Source organism: Nematolebias whitei, chromosome 11 (assembly GCF_014905685.2).
Source record: "Nematolebias whitei isolate Nwh7 chromosome 11, NemWhi1, whole genome shotgun sequence".
Taxonomy (NCBI): Eukaryota; Metazoa; Chordata; class Actinopteri; order Cyprinodontiformes; family Rivulidae; genus Nematolebias; species Nematolebias whitei.
Window position 1 is genome coordinate 29,500,912 of NC_056508.1, and position 19,087 is coordinate 29,519,998.

At 38.6% G+C, this 19,087-nt stretch overlaps 2 protein-coding genes across 2 annotated transcripts; both read right to left on the reverse strand.

The window, feature by feature from the left end:
• Positions 1–5,618: 5,618 nt before the first annotated feature.
• phlda3 (pleckstrin homology-like domain, family A, member 3) lies at positions 5,619–8,247 on the reverse strand. The gene is made up of 2 exons (XM_037684132.1): positions 7,788–8,247; positions 5,619–5,938 (listed from the first exon to the last, which is right to left on the reverse strand). The coding sequence occupies exon 1, from the start codon at positions 8,220–8,222 to the stop codon at positions 7,788–7,790; it is 435 nt and encodes a 144-aa protein (XP_037540060.1). The 5' UTR covers positions 8,223–8,247; the 3' UTR covers positions 5,619–5,938.
• Positions 8,248–9,771: 1,524 nt separating this feature from the next.
• Positions 9,772–18,004, reverse strand: csrp1a (cysteine and glycine-rich protein 1a). Its single transcript, XM_037684133.1, has 6 exons — positions 17,739–18,004; positions 16,018–16,127; positions 13,787–13,955; positions 13,579–13,708; positions 13,403–13,499; positions 9,772–11,260 (listed from the first exon to the last, which is right to left on the reverse strand). The coding sequence occupies exons 2-6, from the start codon at positions 16,124–16,126 to the stop codon at positions 11,184–11,186; spliced, it is 582 nt and encodes a 193-aa protein (XP_037540061.1). The 5' UTR covers position 16,127; positions 17,739–18,004; the 3' UTR covers positions 9,772–11,183.
• Positions 18,005–19,087: the final 1,083 nt, after the last annotated feature.

Consider the following 19,087-nt stretch of genomic DNA (forward strand, 5'->3'; position numbering starts at 1 on the left):
GAGACGTGCCGTCCTCACAGCAGAGGATGGACAAAGCAGAAATGAGCCCTGTGATTCTGTACCCCTCTATTTATCTGTGCCACTCATTGTCGGACGTCCTCTTTCATTTACAGTGGAGACTAATAATAGATTTAGACCATTTCTCTGTTGGTTAATCTTCCTCTGTTCATTTGTTTTTCATAGATTCATGCAGCTAAGCCTGAAGCAAGCACTTAAAACCTGAAGTTAATGGTCTTAAGCTCACAAGGAAATTAAAACATTTAGATGGATCTTAGAAAAACTTCATAACAGTTAGACTACATGGCACAATTATTTATACTAATATATTCTGTTCTTGAATAGTTTTCATGTTTTTTTAAGCCTTTAAGTGTTTCCTGTTTGAATAAAATGAGAGGCACGAACAGAAATGATGGGACATTTTTACCCAAGAGACTTGATTATCTGTCCGATATGGAAGATCTAAGGTTCCTCTAAAATGTTGTTTTAAGTTTGTTTGTTTAAACATCAAACTTTTTTTTTTTTTTTAATAATTGAAGAAAAAGTAATACTCGCTTATCTATTCATTACATACAGCAAGGTTTTGGCTTCTCTCAAATTGAAAATTTACAATATTTAAATTGAGCTGGATTAGTTTCTAAAATGTCCTGAGATGATATTTGGAGAACGATATTAATAAAACTGCATCAAACCGAAATAGAGTCTAATAAACCAGTTTGCTTAGAATATGAGATGTAACCAAATCTGTAACTGAACTTGAAAGAGACAATAAAATCTATCAATAAATCCTGATTTTGATCAAATAGTTCTTTTTAATTCCTAATGTGAAGACTTTTATTACCTTCATTTTGTCAGTTTTGTTTCATTAGATTATGTTTAAGTACATGTTTGAAACAAATATCAGAGTATGTCTGATCCTTCAGGAACTCTCATAACCAGGGATTTATCAAGCTATTACTTCTTATTTAATTATTGAAGAACTTTTGATCACAGCATCAGTCATGGCTTGGAGCTGATTTGTTCCTCTGTCTGACATTTTATCAAATTAACACAAAGGGCTGAGCAGAATAGCCTGACAAAACACACCCTAGCTGGAAAATGTAGCCATAACTGTATGTAGATTGGGAACTGTTTTAGAAACATCAAGCTGCTGTTTAAGGTGAGGTGTTATACCAAATGTATTAAAAAACACCTCAGTTGACCTAATTTTTGTCTGCGTTGAGGTTTAATCTCTCATGATTGGTGTAGATGGATGTTTGAAGTTTACTTTGTTTCTTGTGATTGCTTCCTGTATTTTCACTGTGTTCATTCCTGGCCTTTAACAAACACGTGTTCTCCTCTGTGCCATCAGTCTTTCCCCTACTTTTCCACAGCGAGCCTGCCATGCCCAGTTACACCTGTTCCCTGTTTCATTCATCACAGCTGCAGCCTTTCTTCTCATTAGCTTCAGTAGTCCCCTCAGCTTCACCTCATTCATCAGTTGAGCTCTGATACACCTAGTGCCATGACCAGTTCTCCTTGTATCTCTTATTTTTCAGTTTATTGTCATTTTACTGCATTGTCAGTCTTTTTACAATAAATGCATTATAATTTTTTTTCTTCTTCTTTCGGCTGCTCCCTGCGTTAGGGGTCGCCACAGCAAACTAAGTCGCACGAAGACTTGGCAGTTATTTTTATGCCAGATGCCCTTCCTGACACAACCACAGACCACCAAGCTACCACAGCCCTCTGTGTGGAGCAGAGAGCTGCTATCTAGGGCGTCCAGGGGAGCAGATGGTGGAAGGTAAGGGCCTTGCTCAAGGGTCCAGGGTGGAGCAAAGGAGGGTGAAGGCAGGTGTGTATACATTATATATATATATATATATATATATATATATATATATATATACTGGAGGTCACCATATTTGTGCAGACAAAGAGTTTTGTTGTGAGCAGCTGGATTCAAGGAATGCCCAGTGAACTCCACTGAACTGTAATGATATAAAGGTCAGCAATTAACCCTGTTCGAGGCTGATTCTGTGACAGCGTTTCCATGCATATTCATTTATGTCTGCTTATGTATGTCACCTGTCCTGAATGAGTCCTTGCAAGTGAAGTTGGATAAATTCTTCACCTGTCATGAGTGTGATTCTTTTGAGTAGGCAGCTTTAGTGAACGAGATCATTTTTCCAACATTAAGTTACGTTCTTAGAGCACCCACCAATTGTGAAACCCCCCCCCCCCCCCAAATATTGTATGTGGTCTGAAAAGGGCCTGTAAATGCCAATTTTGAGAGCTTAAACCCTAAATATGCTCCCAATACATAAAACATCTTCCTCTTTTGGCTTTTCCCTCTTCAGGGGTCTTCAGCAAGTCATCCTCCTCCATTTGTCCTCTGCATCCTCTGTCCTCACTCCAACTACCTCCATGTCCTCTCTAACTGCATCCATATATCTCCTCTTTGTCTTTTTTCTTGGAAGCTGCATTTCTAACATCCTTCTACCAATATACCTGCTGTCCCTCCTCTGGACATGTCCAAACCATCTCAGTCTGGTCTCTCTAACTTTATCTTCCAGTTGTTCAACATGTGCTGTACCTCTGCTGATCTCATTCCTAATCTTATCCATCCTTATCACTCCTAAGGAGAACCTCAACATCTTCATTTCTGCCACTTCCAGTTCATTCTCCTTCTTTTTGTCCATGCTACTGTCTCCAGACCATACAACATAGCTGGTCTCATCACTGTCTTGTAAACTTTTCCTTTGACCTTTGCTGACACCCTTTTGTCACAAAATCACTCATGAAATTTTTCTCCATCCACTCCATCCTGCCCGGACTCTCTTTTTTCACTTCTTTATCACACTCCTCATTTTCCTGGACAGTGGATCCCAAGTACTTGAAGTCCTGCAACTTTGTGAACTCTGCTCCTTGTAGCCTCACTGTTCCACCTGTCTCCCTCTTGTTCACACACGTGTAATCTATCTTATAAAGGCTGACTTTCATTCCTCTTCTTTCAAGTGCATACCTCGACCTCTCCAAGTTCTCTTCCACCTGTTCTCAGCACAGATCACAATGTCATCTGCAAACATTATAGTCCATGAGGATTCCTGCCTGACCTCATCTGTTAGTCGGTCCATCACCAGAGCAAACAAGAAGGGGCTCAGAGCCGATCCTTGATGCACTTCCACCTCCACCTTGAAGCTATCTGTCACTCCTACAGCACATCTCACCACTGTCCTGTTGTCCTCATACATGTCCTGTACCAGTCTAACATACAGTACTTCTCTGCCACTCCAGATTTCCTCATGCAATACCACACCTCCTCCCTCGGCACCCTGTCATATGCTTTTTCTAAATCCATAAGGACACAATGGAGTTCATTCTGTCTTGCTTCCACAACTCTCTCCCAGATCTTCATTGTGTGGCTCATCAACTTAATTCCTCTGCAGTTACTACAACTAGGTACATCACCCTTGTTCTTCAGAATGGGCACCAGCAAACTTCTTTTCCATTCCTCAGGTATTTTCTCATCCTCAAATATGCCATGGAATATTTGAGTCAAAAACCTCACTGCCATCTCTCCAAGACATTTAGGTCAAGGTCAACGTTCTTTATTGTCATTCGCATCTCATGTGGTACATGTGGTGGAACAAAACCGTGTACACAGGGTCCCAATTACATTCAACAAAAGTATAAATTGTAAAAGAAAAAGAGTAATAAGGTCTACGATATGAACTAAGAAATAATTAAAGTGCTATATGTTGTCATCATTAGTATGTTCCCAATGATGAAATTAGTTCTCTGCATTTAACCCATCACACCTTCTGTTTTAAGTTAATTTTTTATTTAATAAACTGTCAAGTATATCTATTAATGCACCACTACTCGTGCACTTTTCACTTGTCGCTTGTGAACAGGTTGAGTTTAGATTTGTGAAAATTTACAAATTTGCACTGTTCGAGTGTTGTCATTGTGTTAGAGAGAGTGATTGTCATGAATAAATTTGACATGAAATATAATCCAAGTTGAAGTGTTACATCATTTTTAGGCCCCTTTTTGCCATCTGCATTTGCTAACAGGTCAAACTGACAAAGACCATGCAGAATAATGTAGTATTTTATTTCCACAGCGGAGAAAAATATCTAGTCGCTGTAAATAGGTCCAGAAAAAAAAAGGTATTGGTATCGGTTATAGGCCAAATAAGTTTTAACATATTGGCATATCGGATATCGGCCAAAAATCCAATATCGTGCATCCCTAGCAAAAAAATACATTTGCTGAACAACAGCAGCACGAACATGAGTCTGTGTGAGCAGATGAGTGCCAATGAATAAGGCAGCATGAAATAAATCAGCAGCATTAGATCAGCAGCATAGATAGTCAGCAACACATATTTATATAAGCATTTTAAGCATATTTAGAAACCTCCACTGCTATGTCATCAGGTCCTAAATGCATCATGAGCTCAGGTAAAAGAAAAAAAGCCTTGATTTGCATGCTTGCAGATGATGTGATGTTTTACACGACTGATGTAGATGACATTGTTTCAGTTCATTTCTTGGTCCTTTGATCCCACTGACTGTCACAACAGCCCCTACGGAAAATAAAACATCTCCCACGTTGAACAGTAGAGACAGACCTCTAGTGGTTTAACATCGAAACAGAAGCCATCTGATGACCTGTAAATAATTGTTGCTCAAAGTATTCTTACTATCATTACTTTTGTCCTAATGCTGACAAACATTTCTTCTACGGTATCTTTACTAAACACATGAACGTGTCTTTCTTTGTCTGCAGGGAAAACCAGCAGCTCTGAATAACATTTATGATGTTTAAACAAAGAATTCCTCAGAAGAGTGTGAGCTAACAGAGAAGGACGCACGCAGGAGGGCACAACCATCCATCAGTGGGCGCCTCCTTCATTCTTTTACCACTTTTGGTCCACTGCTGACTCATGCGGTGTGGCTTAAACTGGGGTTTTCCACAGTCCTGACAGGAGTCGTAATACAACCAGCTCTTTATTCCTGAGGAGCACACACACACACACAAAATAATACTCTTCACAAACACTTACAGAGAAAAAGGCCACATGCACAAAACAGGCTTAAATGAACAATATAAGCGGTGTCTTGCTAACAAGAGTCTGCTGATGCTTTGCTGAGTTTCATTTTGGGTGTGCTCCTGTCAGTGTGTGGGTGGATGTTTGCGAGCATATGCCTCAGGCTCACAGGGTTTCTCATTAGTCCTGAACACAGCCCCAAAACAAAAAGGTGTCCTGACTCTGGCAGACACGCACACCAAGAATAAGAATGTGTGTTGTGTGTTTTTTCCCCCCGCGGCTATAACAGCAAGGTTGTACCACAACTGGAAACAGATGAGCTCAGAAATGAACTATAGGAACCATAAAAACAAAAACAAATCAAAAGTAGACATTTCAGAGAAATCCTCTCCAAACCATTTTATTTCTTTTACAATAGTAATACTGTACACGGTTTCAAAAATATACATTTAATATAAATCGCAACAGCTTTGGACGAAACAGCCATTCTTCATGTTTAACTTCAGTGAGCCACGTATCTGTTCAGTGTGTAACAAACGTGTTCAAAGCATGACCTTGTTTCAAATAGCATCAAATCATTTCATAAGTGGGATGTTTGTGAAACGACAAGGCACGGAGGATCATGTGTTTTAAAGCGCAGCAGTTTCTAACAAAAAAAAAAAGTCCATTTTGCTTGACGGAGTCTCCACGATGACCTTTGGCGGCGATGAAAAAAAATGCAGTCCATTTAAAGTAGATTCCTCTTCTTCATTTGACATGTGTGATGTCGTAAAGGGAGACAAAAGAATGCCTGTTATTTACTGTCGTCAGTCTTGTGATCCGTATTCACTGACGGGTGTTCCTGCGAAGCTGTGCAGCACAGAAACAAGCCCCTTCACCTCCGACTGGCTCGGAGACGAAAACCTGGGGGAACAAAGACAAAGACGTGTTCTTACTTTTATCGGTAAACTGATGTGTTCAGCATTAAGACAAAGTCCAGTGACATGTTTTACATTGTTTCCACAGCTACTGAGCTGATATGGACTCTGGGCTTCTGCGGCTCTCTTAAGGAAGCGTTGCTGTGGATTCCTAATGTCTGAGCTCATAGTTCAGTTCATAGACTCAGTTCACTTGAGGTTTCAGCAACAAGTTTCGGTAAACAACTTAGTACGAGGCATTTAAATTATAAATAATAGTTTAAGTACAAAATAACTACAGATATGGAGGATAAAGATCTTGTTCAAACCAAATTACTTCTGTTTAAATCGAATAAACAGAAATAAGTCTATGCTGAGTTTAAAAATACTCCTCTGGCTGCTGAGGGAGAGGCAGGCAGATGTTATTTTGAACGCTTGTGCGTTGCATCGTAGTTCTGTCCTCCGAGGAGAGCGGTTTGCGTTGTAAGAAGACTGAGGCGCAGTGACGAGGTCCACCATGACAAAACACTCACAGATTATCGTGACTCAGCGGAACATCGAAACCCTCAAGTGGTGCTCGTAAACAAGCCGGGGCTTAGTTTTAAACCTCGTCCCCAAATGTTTAAACGTTTTACCTCCCTGTTCTCGGTTACTGCTAATGATTGGCGTAAAGATGAAACACATTAACTCAACTGTTGTGTTCTCGTCAGATTTAACCATTTTAGGTTTTCTTTTTAAAAAAAAAAAAGTTTTCTTTGATCTGACTGACATGAGAGAATAATATTTGTTCATTGTCCTGTGCTTATTCAGTTTTGCTCACCTGTGATCATTATTTTTATTATTTATGACATATTTATATACTGTATAACATTTATTTAACATATCTTTTTCATGTATTTATTTTAATTATACTTTATTTTATAACAGTTATTTTTTTTACATTATTACATATTTATTATTAGAGATTAGGAGGGAAAAAATGGACAATATTCTTGTCTAACATGTTCAAGATACATTTATTTTTTCATGTTTTCCCCCAAAAACTCTTCCCAAACAGAATCTTCTTTCCATTCAAATCCTTCCTTAACAGAATATTTCCCAAACTGGAGCTTTACTGTGAAGGTGTTTCCCTATCAGAACCTTCTATGATGCTACTGTAAACATTATTCCTCTGTGAGCCTCTCCCCAACAGAATATTTCAATAACTTTATTTTTTCCTCAGGCGGACCACACCTGTTGGCATTCCCACAAACAATCTCTGCATTATTTCAATATATAAACCTTTCCTCACAGCGCTGGCATTCAAATGTTTTTAGGCCTCACAGTTATGGACGTGCGTCCTCGTTTCACTAATAAAATACTTGTCCATTTTAACCAAGAATGCAAAAGATGTTATTCAAGGCCACTAATAAAAAATGTGACATGATTTATAAATGTCCTTAATAAACTTTTATAGTATTTATTTATCTTTTAATCTGGAGTCAATAGCATAATATGTTGAACCAAAAACCAAGTTACATGTGCACAAATGAGGCCTACAGGCAAAACTAAAGTCTAACTTTATATTGTGCACAGAAAAATAATTAGATAAAGCAATGTATCATATCATAATGTGATAATATCCACATTATCATGGGTCTATAATAATAAAATATAGAGCTTTTGATCAGGCCCTGATGCCATGGATGACTCTGATCTCAAGGGAAAAATTAAAACAATTTAAGATATTTGTTTCTGTGCCCTGGAGGAGTTCAGCTGACTCACCGCCTCAAACATGTGATGCTGAGAGGAAAGTGAGTCTGTCACAAACTCAGCTCTTGTGCGTTATTTGATCACGTTTGTTCAACTCCACTTACTTAGAGCTCCTCGTCCTCCCCGGTGCTGCCCAGATGTGCCGCGTGCAGGTGCCTCTTCCTGCTCGCCTGCAGCGCCTGCAGGTTCTTGAAGCGCACGAGAGCCAGCGCGATCTCCGCGTTCCACGGCGTGCCGTCCTGCGGACACCGGAAGTCGATTTCCTGGCCCGTCGCCATGACCACGGTGAAGTACACGAGCCCCCGCTTGTACTCCACGCAGTCCACCGTGTCCATGCGCTCGAAGAGGAGCTCCTTGGCCTTGGAGCTCCACGCCGAGCTCGGAGCATCACCTCCTCCTCCTCCTCCTCCTCCTCTGCAGCTGCGAAGGCGCAGGCCCTCCTCCGTGAGCACACAGCGCTTCTTCTTCCACAGCTGGAGGAGGCCGCTGCTGCGCTTCTCCAACAGCCCGTCCCTGACCACTGTCCCCGGCACAGACATGTCCACAGAGACAGAGACTAACAGGAGGTTATCTTGAGCGGCGACGCGAGTCAGGGCGAAGCCATTCAGCTATTTCTGTGAAGTATCCCTCACATGAGCGATGACAGCTCGGCGGGGCTTGGCTGGTCTGCTCAGATGTGTTTGGACATGCCCGGCTCTTCTGTGGACATACTCTCCCCCCTCCTCCCTTTAGAAGCGGCACTCCGCCTCCTCTGTAATGACGGCAGGAGGAGATGCCGACTGTTTATGATTTAGTGCGCATGCGTGAGAAAGTCTGAAACTAATTAAACGGATAATTGGCCTTACTGGCACATGCTGCTCTGGAATAAAATAAAATGTGAAATGTAACATAATAAACAAATAAATAAACAGCAGCACGTTGCGTAATCCTCTAGTAGAGGTGGAATGTTAGAGAGAGGCTTAAAGTTAGGAGTTCAAATGTTGACATGACTAGGAGTTTCTGTGGGGAGGGAGTAGAATGAAGGATGAAGGCTGGCTGATGAGTCAGCTTTCAGACTTACTGGAACCTCGAGTTTCCATAAGAGAGAGAATACAGGAAAAAGAGAAACAACTCAGACATTCCTGGTTAATATAGGCCTATAAACTAAACGGTGCAAAAACAGTTTGTCACTCGCTGAACCTTCTCATTAAAGACATGAATCCCATTTCGTTGAGAATTTTCTCTCATTCGTGGAGAAGCTGCTTTGTTTTCATTAATTCTGTCCTTTCTGACAGCTGGACTGACTGGATGAAGTTACTGTATTCCCCCAGATGCAGTGCTTAATTTGAGCTGGATCCTCTTTTATTTTGACAGGGTACATTCCAGCAACTATTTGCTTGGATCCGGCAACTTTCAGGCTTACTAATAATAAAGTTATGAACAAATATGACTGCCTTGAACAAATACAACTTACTGTATATTGGAGATGTAAACCTTAATTACATAAACATTAATTTTAAACACAACAGCCACTCACAACTTCTTAATATCATCATGATCATGTGCCCCTTCAAGTGAAGCATTTTCACCTCTACCCTTAAAAAGAAATAAATAAATCTCCCCCCCTAAGAGTGGTGGGGGTAAGTGCCTGGAGGTTTCACAGTCGTACAGTGAATTCAGTGGAGGAGTCGGCTCGGAACTGTCAAGTGGGGGTAGGATGCAAGTGTTTATAAATGTATGTAAACATAGATGTTTAACAACCCGTTAAAATACACCAAAAGGCAGTAAATCACATCTACTTTTTTCAAAATTTTCTGGGGGAGGACCCCCATACCCTGCTACCCTTTACCCCCCAGCTGGCCCACCTGCTATTTGCATTCTGGCATCAATCCGTTTACAAATTAAGCCATGCCCAGATGTTACAGGTGGTTAGTTATCTCAGCAGTGCGAGGTGTGTCACTGGAATGTTATGGGAGAAATGAGTCAAATGTGCATGTGTCATTGCTTGAAACCAAAACCAGAATCCTATCAGGGTTGCTTTATTATTTAACAAATAAATACCTAAAATAAACAAATAAAAATAAATGTGAAAAAAATACACATAAAACATTTTTTGCCTTTTTCTTTATTATCAGGTCATGGATACATGCGAGAAAAAAGGAACACTTGTAGCAAAATTGAATTTTCAAATAAAACAAAACAAATGGGCAAATAATACATTGCAGGAGTTTTAGTGTAAAGCATTTATACAGATTACCAGCAGAGCTCAGAATAGATATCTGATGCTCCAACAGCTATTATGATTACATAAAGATAATGAAGAAAAATGATGGTCCAATCTGTTTTTGCATCGTGACTAATGTGCCTTTTTTATTTCTTACTTCCTAATTATTGGTCTTAATCTAGCCCATCAACCAGGGGCTTGAGTGTCATTTAAATGTCTTGATGACCACAACCTCCCTAAAAGAAAAATATTCATCAATTTATTTGATTTATCAATCAGTGTTCTCTTAGCTGCCATAGATTTTCATTTTTGTAAAGCTTTAAGATGCCAGTTACAATTAGTTTCAACACTAATTTCGCCCTTACACCTTTAAGAAAGTTCTAATTTCTAACCATCTGTGTTCAAAATTATGTATATGTTAACAAAACTTATGAACTTTTGTATAAAGAAAACCCAATAGAAAATTATAATATGTAAAACTGCACAACATGGTACAGATTTTTTTTTTTTAATTACAATTTTACCTTTTTTAGTTGTTCATGATTTGCACTTTTGTAAAATTGAGCAGTATTGCTGTACAATACACCCACATCAGACATCTTTAATTGTTGCTTAGCTATGACACCTTTATTGACCCTAAAACAAAGAGTTTTGAGTTTAGGGTCAGTCGTGAAGTGGATCAAGCTGTAAATCTGTTGATTCCCATCACCATCTGCATCCTGTCAACATTAAAAAAAAAAACCCAAAGTGTCTCAGCCTCCTTGTGTTGTTCAGAATGAATACCAGCAGGATCTGGTTTATGTGTGCTGCCATGTTGTACTGGCAGAAACTAAAGGTTAGTATTTTAGAAAAATGAATATTTGAAGATACAACATGATGGTAAGAACTACATGATTAAACAAAAGTCAACACCTGGCTAAATGATTTGAGGTGTATTTTTTTCTTGTAAATATTCAAATAAATTGGTTTACTTGGATTTAAATCTGTACTAAAGCAATCCTACAGGGGGCGCTCATGTGGTTTTGGCTTCAATTTTCACTTTCTGTTCCTCTATAAAACGGGAAATTAGCTCTTTTTAGAACTCAACTGCTCCATTTCTTGCCTTAATTAGATTTAAAAAAAAAAAAAACAAAAAAAAAAAAGAAGAGGTCCAGGGGGAGAAATTGGGCCAAACAACATTTGCAGTCCTTTACTGATTTGTGGTGTCCAGCTTTGTGTGAAGGAAGTTTCTATCAGCTGAACTGAGGCTTCCCTCTGCTGGAGGCAAAGAGCAGCTCAACATCTGGACAGTTTGACATCACTGGGTGTGTGCCAACGCTCCAGCTCCCAGTCCATATCCAAACCCTTTGGGACCAAAGTTTTTCCCGTAACAGGCTGTTGGAAAAAAAAAAAAAAAAAAAGAAATGGTGTCATAAAACCCCATATTACTGACTGGCAGCAGCTATATAGGCACAAATCATTTTGCTAGCTTTTCTTTTAAAATTATATAATGTATTCAACAGGACGACATATCCAACTTTAAACTTTTTAAATGCCCCAAACCCAGAAGGCTTTATAAAAATAAATATAGTTAAACTCAATAAAAAAAGAATAGCTGAATTCAAACGTAACAGGATCATATTTATGTACAACATCCACACTTTTAGTGAAGAAATAAATATTTATGCATGATGGGCAAAGCCAAGAAGAACATATTGTGCCTTTGTGATTTTATAGGCCTGTTTCAATTTTATGCAAACGATGATGTGCTTCATAATTTATAATTCAGGTTAAAGGTTTGTCAGCTCAATCATCCAGGTAGATAAATACAAAAAGGTTAAATCATGTCAACTGGATAAGTTTCTCCAGATGACATGATTTAACTTTTTTGTATAATTCAGGTTGTTTGTTCCATCACACACAAGTTTCAGCATTTACCTCAGTAACAGTCTGCCAGGCAGTGGAACTAAACTGAACACCCTCCACTTTGGCCAATTGTGCAACAACTAATTTATGTCATTCTCATTTAAAATCAAGTGAAGAAGCATTTTTCTTCTCTTTACATTTTTTTTAAGAATACAGCACCAAAAATTCTCTAAAATCCATTAATGAAGTTCACAAAGCACACTGCTCGTTGCAGTTAGTGTGTCAAACAGAGGGAAAAATGAAGTTAGCGTTAAGAGCAGCTGAAAACTTATTATTTTTTCTGTTTTTTAGATTTTGTTGTTCTTATGTCTGAGAAAAATTGGTTCATGCATTCATCAAGTCTAGACTGGACTATTGCAATTGTTTATTATCTGGGTGTGCAAGAATTATATATTAAAAAAGTCTTCAGCTGATCCAAAATGCTGTTGCCAGAGTTTTAATGAGAGCTGATAGGAGAGTGTCAAATTCAGAATTGAATTCAAAATCTTACTTCTAACCTACAAAGTTCTCAACAACCTAGCTCCATCTTATATTACAGATCTTTTTGTTACATATTTTCCCTAACAAAGCACTTTGCTCACAGACTGCAGGTTTACTTGTGGTTCCTAGAGTTTCCAAAAGCAGAACGGGAGAACGATCTTTCAGTTATCAGGCTCCTCGCTTGTGGAACCAACTTCCAGTTTCTGTCCGTGAGGCTGACACATTTTCTACTTTTAAGATGAGGCTTAAGTCTTTCCTTTTTGATAAATCCTATTGTTAGGGTCAGCTTGGGTTTCTTGAGCTGTCCTTTAGTTATGCTGCACTAAGCGTCAACTGCTGTAGGACAAATTGACCACGTTGCCTCACTCTGCTGCTCTTTTTACTTACTCTACTGTTCATGTTGAAATTTGTAATTATTTCTATTTTAATGTTTTTTGTCTTTCCTCCAACAGAAAGTACAACTTGTCATTCTGTGTACGCGTGTTCCTCCGTGCTGTTCCTCTCAAACCCAGCAGGTCGAAGCAGATGGATGCTCGCCCTCAGCCTGGTTCTGCTGGAGGTTTATTCCTGATAAAATTGAGTTTTTTCCTTTCCACTGTCGCCCATGTGTTTGCTCAGGATGGGAGACTGCGACAAAATGAATATTCAACACAATCTGCTGGTTTCCTTAGATAGATAACTTTTACCAGTTGGCTTTTTTTTTTGGTATGTAAATGTTTCTGTTCAGTATTCTGAGACAACTTCTGTTGTGACTTGGTGCTATATAAATAAACTGAATTGAACTGTTTTGTGTCTGTGGCCAGTCTCTGACCAGTTTTCTCTTTGACCTCCTACCAGTATGGGTGGTATGTTCTGTACTCGTTAACATCATTGTACTTTGTTTTCATTTGCCATTTTGTCATTAAAACTGGAAACATTACTGACTAAATAAATATTGAGATGCCCTTCCATCACATGTACCATAGTCATGTTCCAGTAGCAGTTGATTTTTCCATTAGACTTTCTCAAGTCCATCATAAAGTTATTCTGTAGCTATGAATATTATTAAAGCTGGATTTGAATGAGTTACAGCTACATGTATTCACTTCCTACCAATGTACCTGGTTATTTACAGTCTGCTGTTGCCGTTACCTTTACAGTAGATTTCTCCTTCCTTATCAGCCAACGTGGTCGACTCCAGACTTTTCCCACACACAGCGCAGGTGAAACATCCCACCTTATGCCAGGACTGTGAACAGATAATCATTTTAGCTCATAAGGACTGTTGCATGCACACATTGCATATCCAGCACAGGAAGATTCCTCACACTGCCAGCGCCGATCACTTTCTCAGCAGCGTACACAGCCTTGCCACAGCGAGGGCACTTATCTGAGCCTCCAAACTTCTGAGCCATCTTGGACGGGTTAGTGTTGGTGGTGGGTTGATGAGGTCCAGGGCTGATGAGGGAACATGTCATGAATGTGGGTAAAGAGCCTGTTAAAAGGTATCAAGAAATGCGCTTACACAATACTCACGTTTCGTGTGCGATACCCAGGGCCTCGCCTTTGTCCATGCTGAGGGTCCCTGCTCCCTGACCATAACCATAGCCTTTTGGACCATACTTCTTGCCGTAGCACGCCTTGCAGTAAACTTCATCCATACGAACAGCAACGTTTGTGCTGTCTAAGCCTTTTCTACACACCACTACACAAACACATTCACACACACACATGCACACATTTGTTTGGCATTTTTCTGAACAATTTTCTTGGACACATTTATGTGTTTAGATAAAGTCAAATCTGCTTCCTTTTATGGCCCAGCTTTTCTGAAGAAACGTTCATCTGAATTCCATCACAGGAATGTTTGATAAGAAAACAGAAACTATGCAAAACTCCATGAACCTACACTTCAGACACAGTTTTGAACTTTCACAAATATACACTATGAAGCAATTCTAGGTCACTTGGCTGTATCCGTCTTCTTTTTGTTGCTCGTGTGCACAGACGTTTGGGCAGGGAGGAAACCTTATGCTAAAATAACACTTCAGAAGCACAAAGTCAGAACTTTATTGCATTTCATGCACAGAGCAAGGAAGGCACAGCTGTTTCTATGGGGTGCCATTCGTAAAGTTACACAGTCAAAAATTAACAGCAATATTTTGGTTTATTTAGCCTTTCATAAGAAATTTTTTTTTTCAAAGTCATATTTTTACCATGCTATTCATACATTTATAAAGTCATAGTTCCAAACTAATTATTTAATTTACAAGCTCAATATTTAGTTTACAAAACTAAATACTTAGCTTGCAAATTAAATATTTAGTTAGTAAACTAAATACTTAGGTGTAAATTCGATATTTAATTACCAAGCTAACTATTTATTTTCAAAACTAAACATTTAATTTCCAAACTAAATATTTATTGTCCAAGATAAATATTTAATTTCCAAACTAAACATTTAATTCCTAAACTAAATATCTAATTTGCTAACTAAATATTTAGCTCGGGTTAAATATTTAGTTAATATGCAAATTCCGTGCCAAAAAGCGGAAGTGGACTATCAAAATAAAAGCTAAACCCATTCGCCCCAAGTGTTGCGTCACATGGATTTAACTTGAAAGCTAAATATTTAGCTTGCAAGTTAAAGATTTTGACCCAAGCTAAATATCTAGTTAGCAAATTAAATATTTAACTTGTAAATTAAATATTTAGTTTGGAACTATGACATTTATAAATGTATGAAAGACATGGTGAAAACATGACTTTGAAAAAAAAAAAAAAACTATATTTTTTCATATGAAAGGCTAAATAAACCAAAATGTTGCTGTTAATTTTTGACCTTGTAACTTTACAAATGGCACCCCATAGTTTTCACTATTTATCTGCTGTCAACCGCAATTCATCTAATGTAGAAAGGCCAAAAATATATCCAAATTATTTGTTTAAGGTAATGCTCAGTGCTGAAGCTTAAACTAAATTTCTTGGTTCTGATAGAAGTTACAGTTTCACCGAATTTTTGGAGGATGCCCAACATTGCCCATTGTTAAATTGTTTACTAAATACGTCAAGGTTAGCATTTAGTTTGTTAGTTTTCACTCTGAACAATGTCCAAAAAAGCTAAACTTACTGAAAATACTACATTTTTTGATGTATATTGTTTTAGTTTACTCAGAAAGACAAAGAGTTCCCAGTTGCTACTAAATGCAACACAAGCCTCAAAAGCCACCATGCAATTTAATCCTATACTGGTAGAAAGTACACCTGGACCTGCCACTCTGTGTTTCTTTGTTTCTCCTTCCTGTCCTCTCAAGCCTGATGAAGCAGATGGCTGCTTATCCTGAGCCTGGTTCTACTGGAGGTTTCTTCCTGTTACAAGGGAGTTTTTTCTTTCCACTGTTGCCATTGTGCTCGCTCAGGATGGGAGACTGTGACGAAGTGAAGATTCAACTCAATCTTCTGGCTTCCTTAAATAAATAACTTTTACTAACTGTATTTTTAAGGTATGTGAATGTTTCTGTTCAGTGTCCTGAGATGTCTTCTGTTGTGACTTGGTGCTGTATAAATAAAGTTAATTGAAGTGAATTAATACCAGATGTGGTGCAGACATGCTGCCAAACTTTTGGCCATTTCTTACTGGTTTCTATGTACACTTCATTTTAAGAACAGATCAAATGACTGCATTGTTTACGGCAAGTGACTATGACAAGAGTGATAAGTTACTTCCCATAATTACAGTCTCAGGAAACAGGAAACTGTGTACTCACTGCACAGGAAACAGGACTTGTGGAAGCTCTGTCTATCGCACAGGACCTCCTCCGCAAAGTAAACCGTCTTCTTACAGCGGCCACATTTATTTCCTCCTCCTAAAGGCATCCTTTAGTAAAGAACGCAACATACAGACATAAATCCACAATAAGTAAGCCTTATGTTCAAGATTTTAGTCTCCTTTTCCACAGAGTACATTTGTCTACAAATGATTTGAAATTTGATGTACAGTATTTTATTTAGAGAGGAAAATATTTCAATTTGCTTTAAGGTCTGTGATTAACAATGAACAAATTGACTTGGGGAGAAAAAAAAAAGACATGATACATGTTGTTATATAAAACGTTCTAGTAAATATTAATGCATAAGCTGCGAGAAAATCAACTAAAATATTCACATGCACCAGTAGTTGTCTATAATACAGAATTTTTCCAGAAAATGTTCACGTTGTACCTTCTTTCCCCTGTGGCTTCTGTGAAGGAGCAACAAACCATTAATGGGGGGAAAGAAAACAAAATGACTCTGTCATAAAACTAAATGAAGTCTATGTGGCATTAAATTAAAACCATGAGTTTTGAGGGAATTTTAAAGTTGATCAAACTTTGGCAACCAGCTTGTTTATTTCCTCCCAGCATGACCCCTCCTGTCTGTTCTTTCATTTCCACTTCCACATTCCTGCCTGTCTGCCTGTCTACGTCACTTTTCCAGAATGTCAGATACTCGCCCAGTTGTTGTAATAATGGGCACGATAAATATCAAACAAAGTAGCTGAAACTATTCCCTTTCACAGAACAGTGAGCCCATTTTTTATCAGCAAGTTCCCAGTTTTCTAAAGCTACTCATCACAGTATGACATCATTTGACACTAACCGTACTTAGATTTACATTTTGTTTTATTTGTCACTGATCTCTCACTTCTGGTTCTGGACTCAGGTTTGGTGGTGGTGGTGACAAATTCTGACATTGAAATCACTCACAATCAGATTAGCCACGCAGGTCTGAACTCGTTCCTCAAACAGTAAACCAGAAGCTGAAACTAGAAAAGTATGTTTTTTTTAAAGAATGTTAAGAACTATAGTTTGCGCGTCTCAGTTGATAAAACAGAATGTATTCCAGTAAAAGCTGCTTGTTAAAGCTCCTCACCAAAACTGTCATTTTACTTCATTTATTCTAAATCTAGCTCTAATATTGGGATCAAGTTCCCAAAAACAACAAGAGCAAAAAAAAAAAACTGGTTATAATGTGCTGAATAAGCTCGGCCTGGTTGTTTGCCTGACAAGATCTTGGAAAGTTTAAGCTAAAGGGTGAGTCAACAAAAGTAATGTCAAGAAGGGCTAAAGCATTTGAAGAATCTCTCTAAGTGTTTATTCTACATATATGTTGTTTGTTGTGCAGGTTGAGACATGTAGCTGCACGCACAGCTTGTGCACAAATGTGTTGCAGTGAGGGAGAAGTGAGCAATCAGGAAGTTTGCTCTAGTATTTGACGCAGCCACACAAGACTTTCGTGTGATTACGGATAAAACTATGATGTTTTTTTCTGTTTATTCCCTGCTGTGTCGCTTGTTACGCCCTCACACAGTAACTCTACCTGTGCTCTCCGCCTGATCTGCCAGTAAAATCAACCTTGTGACTATTTGAGTGCATTTCCCCACATGCATCAGCAGAACAGGAACAAAACAAATATGAAAGCAGGAAGCTCAGTCTGTCACATTATTTACCTGGAGTTAGAAGATGCTGCTGGTCAGTGTTGAAGAACAGTGAACTTTGATCCTCGGATGGGGGGGAAGCCTCAGGGCTGGGGTGTGTCCAGGAAGCCAAAAACCAGGATTAAATGGAGTAGCAACTTTTCTGCTGATATGCAGGTCCTCCAACAAGTTGACTGGCTTTTAACCGGTTGTTTCAGAGGTGTTGTTCTAAAGCAAAGTGTTGGCATGTGCCTCTCTTCATACGCTCCTCCAGATGTACTGAAGGGGAGGAGCCTCTGCTGCTGCAGCTGCTCTAACAGCAAACTGAGAGAAGGTTGAGGTAAGGAAGTTAGAGAGCTGTGAAAGTGAGAAGGGTGGGGTGAGTGGGTGGGGAAGCTGAGCTGAGAACTAGTGCATTGTGTTTACAAGAAAGAGTTTTTATACTTTGGAAGAACAAAAAATTGTAAAATAAAAAAAAAAAACATTTACATTGTTTATTCCCCCCCTCCCCATTCACTCAGACAAACCAAAAAAAAAATAATAATAATCCAGGTTTAAACAAGTATTTTTACTGTCAAAAATACAGATTCAAGCATTTCTTGTCTTTTATCACAAACATGCTCGTTTTATTCAATTGCTTATTTAAACCTTTAATTAACCAGGCATCTTATTAAGATGAAAAAACAGTTTTCCAAGAGAGGGCTGGCCAAGAATGGCAGCAACACACAAAGGTGTCACAAAATAATAATCTTTAGAAATTTTAAAACACAAATATAAGGGGAAAGTTACACCCCCCCCCCCCCCACCCCCATTAGATTAGTTCTTAATGGATGATGAATGAAACTAGATGGAGCTGTTTATTTTGACACAAATGAAGGAAATTGGATGATCATTCTGTACCTCTGCTGCCATCGTGTGGCCATTAAAGGTACTGAATAGCAGACGGGCAAAAACAAAATGTAATGATTTCATAACAACTTGTTTTTAATAAAGAGATAATTTATTCATTTAACTTACTGAACTTAAGCCCAGATGTAACAAAAATATTTAAATTAAAAGCCTAGCATTATTTTTAGGAAATAATATCTCTTGTTGCCTTTCAAGCCAGAGCTTTAGCAATATGAAAGCTTAAAGCCACCAATGGGACAAACAATAAAAATCCGTCACACATAAAATTAAAATAAAAGCAAGGAGTGTATAGATGCTGGGAGGGGTGATTACTGAGTGACTGCAGCTGGGCTGATGAGCAGATGGAGGACAGATGATGAGCTGAAGCCAAGAGATTTTTGAGAGAAAAAATGGTGGACAACAGGGAAACTGAATAAATGTAAAGTACAATGAAACTGTAACAACAACAATCTACACACATCTAAAACAACCCA